This window comes from Scyliorhinus torazame, chromosome 22 (assembly GCF_047496885.1).
Source record: "Scyliorhinus torazame isolate Kashiwa2021f chromosome 22, sScyTor2.1, whole genome shotgun sequence".
Classification (NCBI taxonomy): Eukaryota; Metazoa; Chordata; class Chondrichthyes; order Carcharhiniformes; family Scyliorhinidae; genus Scyliorhinus; species Scyliorhinus torazame.
The window spans coordinates 96,008,520-96,026,091 of record NC_092728.1 but is presented as its reverse complement, the minus strand read 5'-3'; the positions used below and the strand labels follow the sequence as shown (position 1 = coordinate 96,026,091).

General features: G+C 46.4%; 1 protein-coding gene across 1 annotated transcript in view; it reads right to left on the bottom strand.

The window, feature by feature from the left end:
* LOC140399244 (hemicentin-1-like) overlaps positions 1-17,572 on the bottom strand; it is a 492,970-nt gene that overhangs the window by 241,914 nt on the left and 233,484 nt on the right. Inside the window, 7 exon segments of the mRNA XM_072488667.1 lie at positions 295-393; positions 1,926-2,022; positions 3,250-3,404; positions 7,739-7,908; positions 11,000-11,105; positions 12,919-13,200; positions 14,942-15,220. Of these exon segments, the coding sequence (XP_072344768.1) occupies positions 295-393; positions 1,926-2,022; positions 3,250-3,404; positions 7,739-7,908; positions 11,000-11,105; positions 12,919-13,200; positions 14,942-15,220 (1,188 nt within the window).

Sequence of the window (17,572 nt, the reverse complement as noted above, 5' to 3'; positions counted from 1 at the left end):
ATTTACCGAGGTTTAGCTTTTGAAGTTAACAATGACGTTTACCCACACCAATGATGTACAGGAGGTCAATGAGGTTCCCCTGATCCCTTTGACAGATGTCCAGGGGCTGGTTTAGCACAGGGCTAAATCGCTGGCTTTGAAAGTAGACCGAGGCAGGCCAGCAGCACGGTTCAATTCTCGTACCAGCCTCCCCGAACAGGTGCTGGAATGTGGCGACTAGGGGCTGTTCACAGTAACTTCATTTGAAGCCTACTTGTGACAATAAGCGATTTTCATTTTCATTTTCACACTTACCAGGAGGCGGAATCCCAGAGGCAAGACACTCAAAGGATGCTGGGAAATTCACAGTTGCAGTTTTGTCCGTAGCCACCGACTTATCCATAACAGGAGGCTCTGAAACCCACAAACCAAACAGGATTTATATAATTTAATTATAAACTCCCACTGACACATTCTAAGATAAACACAAAGCAGCCATATTGAATTACTCACAGTTAACACAATGGGCGGGTTTTCCAACCCCCGCCCCCCCCCCCCCCCGCGACATGTATTGCGGCACAGAGGTGATTTGCCATTGGCTGCTGGTGGGATCTTCCACCCTGCAGTTGTCAACGGGTTTTCCCGTTGTTCATAACTCATGGGGAGGAGAGTGGGGGGGGCCCACCATCACCCCATCCCCACTACTTCTGCTCCCCCCCGCCCCCACCAGCCCCGCAATGTGTTTGAAGGCGGGGTGCTCATAAGATAATGCAGGGGACCCTGCCTTCACCTACCCGGCATCCGATATTACAGTGAGTGGACGAGGCATCAGACAGCTCACCCATCCTGAGGTCTATTAATGGCCACTCAAGAGCCTCATTTCACCTCCGCCTCTATTTTACCCGTGACAGTGGAAGGTCAAACAAGGCAGGCAGCCCAGCAGCTTACACCTTGTGGACTCCATCACCTCCTCATCATTGAGGCTGCCTTAGTGCGGCAGTGGGCACTGCTCAGTCAGACAGGTCAGCAGCTCCCTCGGGCCGGGGCTCCCCTCCCAGGGCTGGGACTCCCCTCCCCGCTTCCTCCACCAGATGAGGGCGGAGATATCATTCCGAATTGATTAAGGCTGTCCTCAGCGTAATATCGATGCGGGGCAGCCAGATTTCTGATGGGCAGGCCAACAACTGACTTTTCACTCAGGGTAGTACAGCGCCTCATAAAATCCAGCGTTAAAGCATAGTTCTAAAGCGTGTACGGGGGCAGAGGGACCTAGGTGGTCATGTGGATCGATCTTTGAAGGTGGAGGCCCCCCGGGTGCCGTTCCGCCTGGCCCACTTTGTGTGGATCAGTACTGAACGTCACCCAGCTGTGGCCTTCCTGGGGACACCGGTAGATACTGGGTAAGTAGGCCTTAAGTGCGGCTTGGCCCCGCCCATTGTGGGCGGATTGCTGATCCCGACGTCTCGTGGGACTTGGGTAGATCCCACGAGGCGTCGTGACTGCTGGGAACCCAAGGGGAGGCTTCATCTGGCATCTACTGGCCACGTTGCGCTCTGGTTGTAGATCGCGCCCAATGACCTATTGCATATGAAGGCCAATAGTCCTTTTGTTCTTTTCTCTTAATATGTGAGCATAGCAGTGGGGAACTCACCAACAGAGCCGATGGGAAACTCCCAGCAAAACCCGCCACAAATGACACTTAGAAACCTTTCTATTAAATCGCATGCAGAGTGATTTGTAAAAGAGAATTCCAGACATTTGAAGAGGCTTGGTTAATTGGAATTATAAGTCAAAGAAGTGGACTGATTCCTTTGGCGTTTAACCCCATGAGAGGGATTATGGACACAATGTTAAGCCACAGGAAAGCTCTACATTTAATCATGGTTCTCTATATGGTGTGTTGCTTTGCAACTTATCCTCCCAACTTTGGGGCCAGCAACACTTACCATGCACAGTCACTTTGACATCTTGCTGCGATTCGCCTGCTGCATTGGTAGCTACACAGGAGTAGATGCCCCCGTCTTCTGGAGTCACTCTCTCAATCTGTGAAGCCAAGCAGATGATGAGTAGTTGGAAAAAATTGAAAGGCATTCTGAAAGTCCCTTTCATTCTTCTTTGTGTCACTGGCTGGAGCAGCAGTTATTGCCCTTGACCTGAGTGGCTGGATCGGCCATTTCAGAGTCAACCATATCACTGTAGATCTGGAGTCACGGGTAAAGATGGCAGATGTCCTTCGTTCAGGGGTGCAAGAGGAGATTCCCCAGATTCAAGGGCAGTTTACAAGTCTTGGACTTGACAAAACAACTCAGATTTGTTACAATAGAAAGAGTTGCAGAGGGGACGAGCCTGGCGCCCTAACTTAGTCATACCACAGCCTTGAAATGAAAATCGCTTATTGTCACAAGTAGGCTTCAATGAAGTTACTGTGAAAAGCCCCTAGTCGCCACATTCCGGCGCCTGTTGGGGGAGGCTGGTACGGGAGTTGAACCGTGCTGCTGGCCTGCCTTGGTCTGCTTTAAAAGCCAGCGATTTAGCCCAGTGAGCTATTATTAGAGTCGCAATTATTAGAGTGAGGCCAGTCAACCAATTTCCGATGATCCCCGGGCTTTCGGTTTGGGTGTAAGACTCTTGCCCTGTGGCCTGTTTAACACCTGCAAACCACCCTGAATTGACTGCTAAGCCAGCGTCTTTGGAAAACTGGAAGAAATAAAGATTTGGCTGCCTTGCTGAAGGTCATGGAGATCTATGTAGCTCGGTCATTGAACTGAGCTAAACGGTGTTGTGTTGTGGACAGGTGTTGTGTTATCCTGTATTTAAAGTCAAGTTGAACAGCAATAGGGGTGGATTCTCCGCCTCCCCAGCCGTGTGTTTCCCGGCACGGGGCCGTCGCTGGCAACGGGATTCGCCATTCCCGCTGCTCCCATTTGGATTTCCCATTGCAACCACCCCATGCTGTCAGAAAACCCTGGGTGGGGGTACGCTACCAGCACAACAGAGAATCCCGCCCGCGGAGAATTCACCCCAATGACATTTAAAAAAAAATTTTGAGTGCCCAATTCTTTTGTTTTTCCAATTAAGGGGTAATTTATCGTGGCCAATCCACCTACCCTGCACATCTTTATGTCGTGGGCGTGAGACCCACGCAGACACGGGGAGAATGTGCAAACCTCCACACGGACAGTGACCCGGGGCCGGGATCGAACACGGTTCATCAGCGCCGTGAGGCAGCGGTGCGCCACCGTTCCGCCCAACCCCAATGACTTTAATTACCTTAAATCTCCCATTTCTTCCAGTCAGCGGATGTCCATCCTTCAGCCACGTGATCAATGGTGCTGGAATTCCAGTGACAGTACACTCCAATATCACAGACTTCCCAACCACAACGGGCAAACTCTGAACTCCTGCGATCCTCGCCTCTGGAGGGACTAGCCACAAATAAATAAAAACAAAGTTCAGACAACAATTCAGTGACTTACTGAACTGAGGGGAAGGGTGGAGGGGTTCTACAATTCATGGGCATTATTCATTGTGCACTTTCAAGAATTGGATAACATCGAACATTAGTTGAGGGGTTTCATGACATGCAAACATGCACATAATGATGCACAGACAGGCAGCTAATGAACACAGGGAACAGGACATGACCAATGAGCAGGCAGGACACTCAGGGGCGGGATCTCACTATAAAAGGCACGAGGCACTCACACTCCGCCTCTTTCCACTGATGAACATCTACAGGGTGAGTCGGGTGTATGTACAGTATCACACCTCCAGCACGTGGCTAAGAGCTAGTCTGGTTCAGTCAGACAGAGTAACCACACTTAGGTTAGCAGAGAGTCGAACTCATAGAGAACTGTGCTAACTGCTACTAGTTCAATAAATCAGATTGAACTAACTTCAACTTCTGGAGTATCTTTTGGTCAAAGCTGCATCTAGTTGCAGCCTGTGTTATCCCAGATACATAACACATCAAGGAGGATGGGTGGGAGGGTTGGGGGGTGGGGGGCGGTGCGTGTTAATGGTGACTATGGGTGATTCCTGATTCCTTTTCGTCATTTGTTTATGTGAACATGCGGACGAATGTTTGGGGTTTGGTGGGAGGATGGGATCGTTGTTATTGATATGGGGATTGACATATTTGTTACTGATTATTGTTTATTGTTGGTGGGTGTAAATTTGGGAAAAATGTGAAAAAGGAGAATAAAAATAATTTTTTTAAAAAACAATTCAGTGACTTACGAAGGATCTGGCACAGGAATATTGGATCGGGGGGTGCGTGTTAAAGCACCAACTAGCAGAATAATGGAGGGCATTGAGGGGCGGGAGATAGTTCAGGTTCAAGCGAAGCATATTCCTTTAAACAGAAAAATACAGGGCACCGAAAGCTAATGCTGGATGACAAAGGAAATAAAAGTTCAATTAAACAGAAATAGGAGGCTTGTGACAAATGGCAGGAGCAAGTGTCATGTGAGACTACTGTGGTAGTATGTATTGGGGGTCATGTGGGACTGGAAGCCCTAATGTCATTGGCTGACAGATCCCGGGTCCTGGTTGGCCGTTGACCTCATACTCCTCCCTGAAGGCGAAGTTTAAGAAGCCGGTGCCTTCCCCCGCATGCCAGTTTACTGTCGGGCTGCTGGGGAACAGACACGCTTAATAAAGCCTCATCGACTTCACTCTATTTGTCTCACGGAGTCTTTGTGCGCCACAAGTACATTTAAGAAATGGGTGTTTATCAGTGATGTCAGAGTGTGGCTGGAACTGGGCTGTCTGTCAGCTTTTTTACTTTTGTTTTAGGCTGTTTGCTGCAGGGTGTGTTTTAGTTTTGTTTTCAGTGTTGGAGCTGAAGCCAGACAGAGCAGGTGTACTGTTGATCTCTCTGCCATGAAAAGACTATCTCGTGATCATTTGGTGAATTCAGAATTATAAATGTTCTCAGGAGTGAATGTAAACCTGATGTGCTTCTGTTAAAAGGTGTTTCTTTTATCTTCTGGATGTTGTTTGGGAAGTTATTAAGGATTACTTAGTGTTGTATTCATTGGGGGTTGTATTTGAATTGATGGTTGCTAAGATGTTCACTGTATGTTTTAAAAAGGTTAACTTGAGTTCATAGAATAAACATTGTTTTGCTTTAAAAAATACTTTTCCATTTCTGCTGTACCACACCTGTAGAGTGGGCCGTGTGCTCCCCATACCACAATCTATTAAAAGTTGTGGGTCAGGTGAACTCCATGATATACTTTGGGGTTCTCTAAACCCTGGGCTATAGCACAAGATACAATTAATAAGCAGGCAGGCTGCAGAAAATATAGAAGGCAATTAATGAAAGTTAATGTGAGAGGCAAGGAGAGGTGACAAGATTTGCAGGTAGAATTAAATTGGTCCCTAAAACATTTTACAAAGAAATGTAAATGGTTAGCTCAGGAAAAGTCGGGCCTGTAAAGAAAATCGTCACAAAGGATGCAGATGTTGTGAAGGGTGTCAGAATCTGGAGTGCTGGTTAAATTGGCGGGAGTTGTTTCCATAAATAATTTTAAAAGGGAGATGGACAACCTAGAGGGGCACACACCCATACTGGGGCTGTTTAGCACAGGGCTAAATCACTGGCTTTGAAAGCAGACCAACGCAGGCCAGCAGCATGGTTCAATTCCCGTACCAGCCTCCCCGAACAGGCGCCGGAATGTGGCGACTAGGGGCTTTTCACAGTCACTTCATTTGAAGCCTACTTGTGACAATAAGCGATTTTCATTCATTCATGTGGGGTTGTGAAATGAAGCACCGCTGCTCTTGCAAAGGGCCAGCGCAGGGACAACAGGACGTATGGCCTCTTCCTGTGCTGTGAATTTCGATGATTCTACGATAATTGAGATAGTTGATTAATGCCGATTGTCATGACATGTCGTATGGTGGCAGGCAAAGTGTAGAAATATGGTTGTTATAGGAGATTCCATAGATGAAGGTACAGATAGGCAACATCATGGAGAATCTCGCAGCGGGTAGAATCTCGTCACTAGAGTCAGCGGAACAGCTCATCACAGTGAACGATCAGAATATTCTGCATGGGGAGTGAGTGAGCCAGGAATTGCGGTATTAACGATGTAGAGAGGGCAGGTATTGATGCTCTGCAGTGAGAATCTCAGGAGCCAGTGTCAGCAACATGAGATGGAAGGAGGGGCAACATTTTCTCTGTGGTGTCTTTTTGATCTATCTGATGGTTAAGTCCAGGTTCACTTAAATTGTGCATTTCGTTATTTATCCAGCAGCAAGCCAAACCAGCTGGCTTGGAACCAGCTGAGATTTATATGTAAGTAATGATTCATTGCAAAGTTATTTGGGCTATTAACACCCCAAGTACAGTGACTGCTGATGCTCCAAGTGGGTGATCCCGCAACCACAGACCTAATCTGTGATCCCATTGAATGGCGGAGCAGGCTCAATGGGCCGAATGGCCTACTTCTGTACCTAGGCCTTAAGGTCCTATGAGAGTCTCCACTAACACGTCCCCCTCCCCGAGGTTCGTGACATTGCCAGACGCGAGGTGCATAAAGAAATAATTCCCAATTCATTGGGAAGGAGAGCACGGCTTGAAGAACAGGCCTTTGACTCCAGATACACTAGAAGGTGTAACGATAATATTAAAGAACAAAGAACAATACAGCACAGGAACAGGCCCATCGGCCCTCCAAGCCTGTACTTGTCATGATACCAACCTTTGTCAAAACCTCAGTGCCGTATCCTTCTATATCCATCCTATCCATGTATTTGTCAAGATGCTTTTTGAACGCCATTAATGTGTCTGCTTCCAAGACCTCACCTGGCAACGCATTCCAGGCACTCACTGCCCTCTGTGTAAAAACCCTGCTCGTACATCTCCTCTAAACTTTGCCCCATGGACCTTAAACCTAAGCCCCCTGGTGACTGACCCCTCCACCCTGGGAAAGAGTTCCTGCCCATCCACTCTATCCATGTCCCTCATAATCTTGTAGATCTCTATCAGATCGTCCCTCAACCTCCGTCGTTCTAATGAAAACGGTCTGAATCTATTCAGCTTCTCTGCATAGCTAACACCCTCCAGACCAGGCAAAATCCTGGTAAACCTCCTCTGCACCCTCTCCAAAGCCTCCACATCCTTCAGGTAGCGTGGCGACCAGAATTGTGCGTAATATTCCAAGCGCGGCCTTACCAAGGCTCTATACAACTGTAGCATGACTTGCCAGTTTTTATACTCGATGCCCCGTCCAATGAAGGCAAGCATTCCGCATGCTTTTGTGACTACCTTGTCCACTTGTGTTGCCACCTTCAAAGATCTGTGGACCTGCACACCCAGATCTCTCTGACTTTCTATATTCTATAAAGCTTTGCTTTATTTAGCTTTTGGGATGAGGGGAGGGGAAAACTCCAAGCATTTTTAGGTCATGAACTCAGAGAGACAGAGTTCTCGATTACTCGTGATTTGGGATCAGGATGGGCTTGGAGGTGTGTGATGGCCTTTCCTTTGTTTGCCTCTTCAAAACTTCAGGTTTTATGTATCGTGTGAACAAGTATAAAATGTCACCTTCATCAAAGAGGTGTTAAAATTAATGGTGTGGGATTGTTTAATCAAACCTCTAAAGTAATTCCAAAGCACAGCACTGCGCATCCTGGAAGATAATTCTGCTGACGTGAGTAACCAGCTTTGATCGCAACACTCGCAAAACCTGAATCCCCCCCGGCAATGGAATTGTCACTAAAACGGCGTGGCTGTGAAGAAGTGTTGTACCATGAACGGTGACATTGAATTCGCCTCTCCTTTCCCCGGCTTCGTTTCCGGCCACACAGACATAACGACCGATATCCACCAACTTCAAACGGGCAATAGAAAGTTTGCTGCGGTCAGCTGACAGCCGGGCTCCGTCGAGCTCAGTGAGCGGAACGTTGTTCCTCAGCCACCTATTGGCCAGGGGATATGGAACAAAGCTTCGTTAGGTTACAATAGGACACAGCTGAGTACTCAGAAAAATATTAATTTGATTTGGAAGTCGCCCAAGGCCAGGTCAGCTCACACACCAGGAATGATAGCCAGTGAGACATAGTCATGTGAATTGGTAAGCATCGTTACATATAATAATAACATGTAATTATAGGCCAGTGAGCCTAACTTCGGTAGTAGGGAAGATGCTGGAATCTAGCATCAAGGAAGAAATAGCGAGGCATCTGGATGGAAATTGTCCCATTGGGCAGGCGCAGCATGGGTTCATAAAGGGCAGGTCGTGCCTAACTAATTTAGTGGCATTTTTTGAGGATATTACCAGTGCAGTAGATAACGGGGAGCCAATGGATGTGGTATATCTGGATTTCCAGAAAGCCTTTGACAAGGTGCCACACAAAAGGTTGCTGCATAAGATAAAAATGCGTGGCATTAAGGAGAAAGTAGTAGCATGGATAGAGGATTGGTTAATTAATAGAAAGCAAAGAGTGGGGATTAATGGGTGTTTCTCTGGTTGGCAATCAGTAGCTAGTGGTGTCCCTCAGGGATCAGTGTTGGGCCCACAACTGTTCACAATTTACATAGATGATTTGGAGTTGGGGGCCAAGGGCAATGTATCCAAGTTTGCAGACGACACTAAGATAAGTGGTAAAGCAAAAAGTGCAGAGGATACTGGAAGTCTGCAGAGGGATTTGGATAGGCTAAGTGAATGGGCTAGGGTCTGGCAGATGGAATACAATGTTGACAAAAGTGAGGTTATCCATTTTGGTAGGAATAACAGCAAAAGGGATTATTATTGAAATGATAAAATATTAAAACATGCTGCTGTGCAGAGAGACCTGGGTGTGCTAGTGCATGAGTCGCAAAAAGTTGGTTTACAGGTGCAACAGGTGATTAAGAAGGCAAATGGAATTTTGTCCTTCATTGCTAGAGGGATGGAGTTTAAGACTAGGGACGTTATGCAGCAATTGTATAAGGTGTTAGTGAGGCCACACCTGGAGTATTGTGTTCAGTTTTGGTCTCCTTACTTGAGAAAGGACGCACTGGCACTGGAGGGTGTGCAGAGGAGATTCACTAGGCTAATCCCAGAGCTGAAGGGGTTGGATTACGAGGAGAGGTTGAGTAGACTGGGACTGTACTCGTTGGAATTTAGAAGGATGAGGGGGGATCTTATAGAAACATATAAAATTATGAAGGGAATAGATAGGATAGATGCGGGCAGGTTGTTTCCACTGGTGGGTGAAATCAGAACTAGGGGGCATAGCCTCAAAATAAGGGGAAGTAGATTTAGGACTGAGTTTAGGAGGAACTTCTTCACCCAAAGGGTTGTGAATCTATGGAATTCCTTGCCCAGTGAAGCAGTAAATGTTTTTAAGATAAAGATAGGTAGTTTTTTGAAGAATAAAGGGATTAAGGGTTATGGTGTTCGGGCCAGAAAGTGGAGTTGAGTCCATGAAAGATCAGCCATGATCTCATTAAATGGTGGAGCAGGCTCGAGGGGCCAGATGGCCTACTCCTGCTCCTAGTTCTTATGTTCTTATTATAACATAGAACATACAGTGCAGAAGGAGCCCTCACTTCCACCCTATCCCCGTAACCCAATAACCCCATCTAACCTATTTTTTGGACACTAAGGGCAATTTATCATGGCCAATCCACCTAACCTGCACGTATTTGGACTGTGGGAGGAAACCGGAGCACCCAGAGGAAACCCATGCAGACATGGGGAGAATGTGCAGACTCCTCACAGACAGTGTCCCAGCGGGAAATCGAACCTGGGATCCTGGCGCTGCGAAGCCACAGTGCTAACCACTTGTGCTACCGTGCTGCCCATATACTAGCATTGTAGTGTACACTAGTAAAAACTGTGTTACATATATACTGTTAATTGTATATTATGTTCAATTGTAGGCAGGAGGCGGGACTGAGCTGGGGATTCACTTGTGCCCCTATAAATAGACACAGACTGAAACTGTGGTTGCTGCATTAAGAGGTGCATGCTTATAATGTGTAAATCTGCAAATAAATGCACACTGATGTATCGAAAGAATGGCTTCAGTTCTATCCTTCACCAACTGGCTTTCTGGAGGATAACATTATTGTATAGGTAACACATAGATATTGGTAAATAATGACACACGACAGCAGATTTGGACAGTAAAATATCATATCAAACATCTGAACCCAATTTGAGTCACGTGTGAGTCATTACCTGACCGTGTTTATCTGCATACATGACTGCTAATGGAAGAATGGGGTCGTCTACTGTCTCAAGAGGAAAGGACACTAAATGAGGGAAAGAGAGAAAGAGAGAGAGAAAGAGAGAGAAAGAGCGAGAAAGAGAGAGAAAGAGAGAGACAGAGCGAGAAAGAGAGAGAAAGAGAGAGACAGAGCGAGAAAGAGAGAGAGAGAGAAAGAGAGAGAGAAACAGAGAGAGAGAAAGAGAGAGAGAACGAGTAAGAGAGAGACAGAGAGAGAAAGAGAGATAAAGAGAGAGAAAGCGAGAGAGAGAGAGAGGGAAAGAGAGAGAGAAAGAGAGAAAGAGAGAGCGAAAGAGAGAAACAGAGAGAGAAAGAGAGGGAGCAAGAGAGAGAGAGAGAGAGAAAGAGAGAGAGGACGAGAGAGAAAGAGAGAGAGAGAAAGAAAGAGAGAGAAAGAGAGAGAAAGAGAGAAAGAGAGAGAAAGAGAGAGAGAGAAAGGGAGAGAGGGAGAGAGAGAAAGAGAAAGAGAGAGAAAGAGAGAGAGTGAGAGAGAGAGAAAGAGAGAGAGAGGAAGAGAAAGAGAGAAAGAGAGAGAGAGAGAAAGAGAGATAAAGAGAGAGAAGGAGAGAGAGAAGGAGAGAGAGAAAGAGAGAGAGAGAGAGAGCGAGAGAGGAGAGAAAGAAAGGGAAAGTGAGAGTAAAAGAGAGAAAGAGAGAGAGAGACAGAGAGAAAGAGAGAAAGTGAGAGAAATAAATAAATAAAGTCAGACAGAGCAACCTTGCAGCGTGTATGTCGAAACTGTGCCAGGCAGGCACAACATGGTTATCGTAAACAAGCTAGAGTGGAAACTCACGTTATGTTTGGTGGTGGGTGACCGGTTACCTGACATGTCAGTTCCAGGGGATTATCGACAGTCACAGTCACATGAGAAGATTCTCCAATCAGCAGCTGGGGTGGGACTGTTGGTAGAAATAACAGCCGTGTTTTTAATGGCGTTCCTTTATAAACTATCTCTCTAAATCCAACCAATCTTTTTGTTCATCGTGTACAGTGCATCCAAATAAGTCACTTTATCATCAGATTATCTGAACCAAATGCCTGGAGCATCAGATCTTGGAGCAGAATTAGGCCACTCGGCCCATCGAGTCTGCTCCGCCATTCAATCATGCCTGATATTTTTCTCATCCCCATTCTCCTGCCTTCTCCCCAAAACCCCTTATTAATCAAGAACCTATCTATCTCTGTCTCAAGGACACTCAGTAATTTGGCCTCCACAGCCTTCTGCGGCAAAGAGTTCCACAGATTCACCACCCTCTGGCTGAAGAAATTCCTTTAAAGGATCGTCGTTTCAGTCTGAGGCTCTGCCCTCTGGTTCTAGTTTCTCCTGCTAGTGGAAACATCCTCTCTGCGTCCACCCTATCCAGGCCTCTCAGTGTCCTGGAAGTTTCAATAAGATCCCCCTCATCTTTCAAAGCTTCATAGAGTACACACCCCGAGCCCTCAGCCGCTCCTCATGTGGCAAGTCCTTCATTAATAATCATAATCCTTATTGTCACAAGTAGGCTTACATTAACACTGCAATGAGGTTAGTGTGAAAATCCCCTAGTCGCCACGTTCCGGTGCCTGTTCAGGTACACAGAGGGAGAATTCAGAATTCCAATTCACCGAACAAGCACGTCTTTCGGGACTTATGGGAGGAAACCAGAGATCCCACACCGATTCAACGCCTTCTGACCCTACATCGCTTTTTGCTTTCAATTTAATTTCATGGTTTACTAACAAAACAACCCAACGCCCCTCTGCCGATCCTTTCCATAGGAACATACCCTTGGATATTTAGATCCCAGCCCTGATCCCCTTGCAGCCACGTCTCTGTGATGCCCAAAACATCATACCCGCCAATTTCAATGTGTGCGACAAGCTCATTTACCTTTGTGTACTGCGCACCTTTAGGTCCCATCAGAACAGTTCCCTCCTTCCCCTTAAGCAGGTTTTGGGATGTACATGAAAGCAACTGGGGTGAGATTTCCTCCAGTTCTTCTGTCATCCCTGCGGGGCAGGGTGTGAGCTGCACTCTGTCTATCCCCATGAGTAAAATTGGGAATTCACTAAAGGCATCTTTTCTCTCGAAACCTATAAAAGCAGCCGCATTATCAGAATTACTACTTCCAAAGAACTATTGAATTGAATTGTGCAGCAGGCTCAAGGGGGCCAAATGCTTCTATTATTATGTACATAGTATAGCACAGAAATAGGCCATTCGGCACAAACAGTCCACACTGCCACTTATGTTACACTGGAGCCCCCTCCCATCCTTCCTCATCTAACTCCATCAACATAACCCTAAATGGTTCTCCCTCATATCCTCAAAACCTACAGCCATCCACCTGGACACTTCCTTTAATTGTTCACTGGATGTGGGCATCGCTGGCTAGGCCAGCATTTATTTCCCAACCCTAATTGCCATGGAGAAGGTGGTGGCAAGCCACCTTCTTTAGCTGCCGCAGTCCATGTGGTGAAGGTACTCTCTACAGGGAGAGAGTTCCAGGATTTCGACCCAGCGACAGTGAAGGTACGACGATAATAATTTCAAGTCAGGATGGGGTGTGGCTTGGAGGGGAAGTTACAGGTGTTTCCATGTATCTACTGTCCTGGTCCTTCTAATCTGAACCTACATCCCACAGGAGACAGGAAACCCGTTGCATCTACTGGTCTCCAAAGAGTACCGATCATTTCCTTGAGGCACTGAAGATGAAAACAGAGATTTCCTACCTAAGATGTCCACAGTGAATTGAAGCTGCTGTTCTCCTGAAGCACTGGTAGCCACACAAAGATAGGTTCCAGCATCACTCTCGCCAACCTTCTCAAGCTTAAGAGTTTTTCCCTCAGCCATGAACTGGATTCTGGCACTGCTCGTCAACCGGATGCCATCTTTGAGCCAAGAGAGGACAGGAGGAGGGTAACCACTTGAGGAACACCTCAACGACAAGGAATGACCAACCACTGCCTTTATCTTCAGTGGCTGGCCTGTGCTACCTTCAATACTGGGCGGAACTAAAGAGGGTAAAAGAAAAGAGACGACGTTAACGCATGGCCGTGATTGATACTCCGATATCAGTGAGAGCACGAAAACGCAATAGGGTGATGGTAATGTTGCCGTGTGACAGTCTGTCGGCATTGTTCGGGAGGTGCCAGCTTGTACCCGCTATGCTCTCTGTTCATGTGTGAGCTTTTGTTCTCTGGGTCTATATTCTAATGGAGCAGGGTCACTTTTGTTTGGTGTGCCTGGCTGTTTAGAGAGTGTATGGATATGAGCCTGACTGCTTGCACTGTTTAACTTTCAGCACATTTTCTCCAGAGAGGCTGGAATGAATCTTCACTGCAACGATTACAGATGGAAAACAGAGACAGCCAAACGGATTACTAATATTCGAAAATGAGCAGCCAAACTCTAACTTTGACTGTTTGATGTGCCCGTGGCTGATGGGTTACTGTCAACTTCAACTTAAGTTGACGAAGCAATCCATTAGCTCCCCAGGCCTCTGGCTGATGTCAAACAATGAACTAAAACGCACTGGGAGACTACTGAAAAGCAATGCAGTGGGCTTTCCCTGAGCTGGGATATTGGTGCTACCAGACATTAGGTATGGCCTGAGTATGGGCAGTGAGCTCTGGCGGACTAATTGACTGTGGTTGGTGGCTGAGGGGGGAAGAACACTTAACCTCAACCGCCATCTGCAGAGAATAATCAGGAGTGGGAATCCTGGAACCAGTTTTCCTGTTCCAGACCCTAGCCCCTGCAAAGGCAGTGAATTCAGCCGACTTTGAGGATGGAACCTGGAATGACCCTTCTGTTACAGGCCTACCATACCAAGCAATGCATTTGTCTACCAGTCATTGGGTGAGATCTCGCTCACCTTTGTTCGGGTGAACTGCTCCACTCGTGGGTTCAACAATGAAAACAATGTAGAACAATCCATCGAAAAGAGGGTAGCCACATAGAGGAGGCAGCGAAATCGCAATTTATTGAATTGTACCAGTCATCACACCACACAATGACAACATAACCTGAACTCTCAACCTGCCAGATATCCTAGGTTTGTGTTGAATGTGCTCTCCATATTTTTGAATCAATGTTTCCTGCCCTGTTATATTGCCTATACTATTAATAATTTTAGTTCAATGGGCTACTGCCTAACAGATGCTGCAGAGCCAGGCCTATCTGGCCATTCCTCAGAGCTTCTGTTTGACATTTTGGTTGTCGATCTATGGATTATGTTCTGTAACATCAGCAGTCCACTGACTGACAGCGGACATTTCCCATAATTTTATATCACAATTTCTTGGGTGTCATTTTAATTGAAACAACGAATAGACAATAAGTGACCACTAATTCCAGGGATATTACCAAGAGCTGGCATTGGCTGAAATAAAGAGCATTAAACGAAAAAGATTATTTATAAAATTAGCTGCTGCTCAGTAAGGCTGATCAATGGGGAATGTGTCAGCCATGTAGGTGTCCAATGCTCAAACGGAAGTATTAAAAACAAAAAGAATGCTAGCTGAATGACGTTGTTGTCAACCGGGATCAACAGGTGAAAAATAAGCGTGGATTTGGCAAGAACCTGTTCGGACCAAAGAGCAGAAATCCAGCGTTGTGGAGAAGCATGCTGGATTCTGCATTGCACACTCATGTTGAATGAGTCTCTACACTAGGAGTGGGGCCTCTCAAAACCCGCTCTATAATTACTCACCACCAGAGCCCTGTTGCACCCCGGTGAGGCTGGGAGCTTACCATAAACCTGCACTTTGTATGACTTTTCCATTGTCCCTGCAATGTTCCTTGCGCGGCACGTGTACCATCCGGCATCGGACGCCTGCGCCTTGTTCACCTGCAGAAACTGTCCTCTTTCAACGTACGTCATTTTGGAGCTGGACACAATTGGACGCCCATCCTTCAGCCATGTGATCCCTGGGGCAGGAATTCCATGCACATCGCACTGTAGGCTGGCGTGGCTGTTCAACTGGACTGTCACCTCTTTGGTATCGTTGGCTCCGCGGATTTTGGGAGGAACTAGGGGATAAAGAAGAACAATTTGCAATTGAATGGTGGCCTCAGCATAGCCCGTAGCCAATGACGGACTCCTGAAGCGCATTCACTGTTGTTAAATTAGGAATCCCAATTACACAGAAAACATTTAGTCTGAATCTTTTCTAAGAACATTCCACATTTGTCATGTTTTCAGGAAAATATTCAGACATTGAGTTTTAATATTGCTGTGTTATGGTTACAATCAATCTCGAATCACAATACTTCTAAATTATCAGAGTTTGACTCTTAAATAAAGACGCAGCCCACTGGATTCTTGCTATCATCGCAAAGTCCTTTGTGCAATTCCACAATATCATGTATTGTAATATGATTGTCACTTTGCTATGATTAAATAGGGACAGCTTTTCCTGTTAGCTTATATGTTTTAGGTCCATTTCAATTTTCTTAGTGGTGTCTGTTCCCATAGCTAGTAATTCCCAGAATTCCCGCTAGTCTGTCACCAGGGGCAGATAGCTTGAGGGGAGCCGCTCCATATCAGGTGTGGCTGATCAGGAGTCTCTCCCGCTCTTACCACCAGCCATCGGCCTGTTGGAAGGATTTTCAGGTCGATACACTCATCCTGTTTGACCGCGTTACGAACGCATCTCTCCTGGCCCATCAAGACCTGGGGTGGGACTTGAACCCAGAGCTTCTGGCTCAGAGGCAGGGATGCTGCACACTGCGCCACAGGTCCGCCTAGATTTTAAGTAGGTCCAATAAATTCTATTTACAGGATAAAGGAGTTATCCAGGTGCGTTGCTAGAGGAATCCAACTGGTCTGGTGGCAATACTGACTAACAGGCAACAGGCTAGAACCTCTTCAACGAGACTTCCTATTGTATCCTCTCAGGGGCATCCCTTTGATCAGAAATTAGGTGAGTCTGAAAGGTTTGGTGCTCAAAGCAGTTTAAATCAAATGTTAATCTACAGAGATTGACAGACAATAACATGCACATAAATAATTCTTCCACTCGCCTAAACACCTAAATGATGATAGGAGGAAGTCAGTAATATCGAGTCGGTAATGTGTCACCTCACCAAGTGTGCGGGCTGACTTCAAATGTCTGGCTGTAGCAGTAAAGAATTTCCTCGGCATCAATCACCCCATGACTGTGAACCAATTCAACAGTGTGGGTCATTGTATTTGCAGACTTGTGAACAGCTGTTTTGTCTGAGGATCCCTCCAGTTATCAAGATATGCAAGAAATCCATTCAAATAAAATGCATTTTAAAAACGTTTGTGGGTTGATTCTGTATGTGTTGCAAAATGTTACATACATCTTGCGTGGCCGTGTTCCCGTGCTTCTCACCATTATTCTGCCTGTAAATGCATGTGACAATTTTAACCTACAGACATTGGCAGCACGGGAGCACAAGTGGATAGCATTGTGGCATCACAGCGCCAGGGTCTTGGGTTCGATTCCCCGCTGGGTCACTGTCTGTGCGGAGTCTGCACGTTCTCCCCGTGTGTGCGTGGGTTTCCTCCGGGTGCTCCGGTTTCCTCCCACAGTCCAAAGACGTGCAGGTTAGGTGGATTGGCCATTATAAATTGCCCTTAGTGACCAAAAAAGGTGAGGAGGGGTTATTGGGTTACGGGGATAGGGTGGAAGTGAGGGCTTAAATGGGTCGGTGCAGACTTGATCGGCCGAATGGCCTCCTTCTGCACTGTATGTTCTGTGCTCTATTAAACTATCGGTGTGGTGGCTTTTGACTATTGAAGTAGAATGTTGTGGCTGTTTACAAAGTCTCCAGAGGTGGATATCACAATTATAGACGATTGTTAAGCCAGGCAAACACAACGTGTTCCAGTTTATACGAAACATAGTGTGCTTAAGGAGATTATATTTGCCCACTATCACAAAGGGTGGGAGTTAACACGAACTGTAACAGACGTCATTTTGGCATTTCTCAGAGTCCTGAGATGGGATCCTGGGCTCATTGTCATAGGAATCAGAGGAATGCATGAACAGGAGGAGGTCATTTAACCCCTTGAGATTGACGGCCATCCACTGGGTTCATGGGTTGTTCTGTGATCTCACTCCACATACCCACTTTTGCCCCATAATCCCTTAATACCTTTGGGTAACAAAAATTTACCTGGGTATTAACATGGCATCGACTGTCATTTGCGGAAGAGTGTTCCAAACTTTTGTTTTGTCGTTTGGGTGCAGAAGTGATTGCTAACTGCAATCCTGAAGGCCTGGAGGTTTCTAGGACTAGGGCCCATTGTCTAAGGATTATGGCCCGATCTTTCAGGATTATGCTTCACAATCATGCCATCAATGATTGACTAGATTGTGCACACTGACTGTCTAAGCCCACGTATGAAAAATA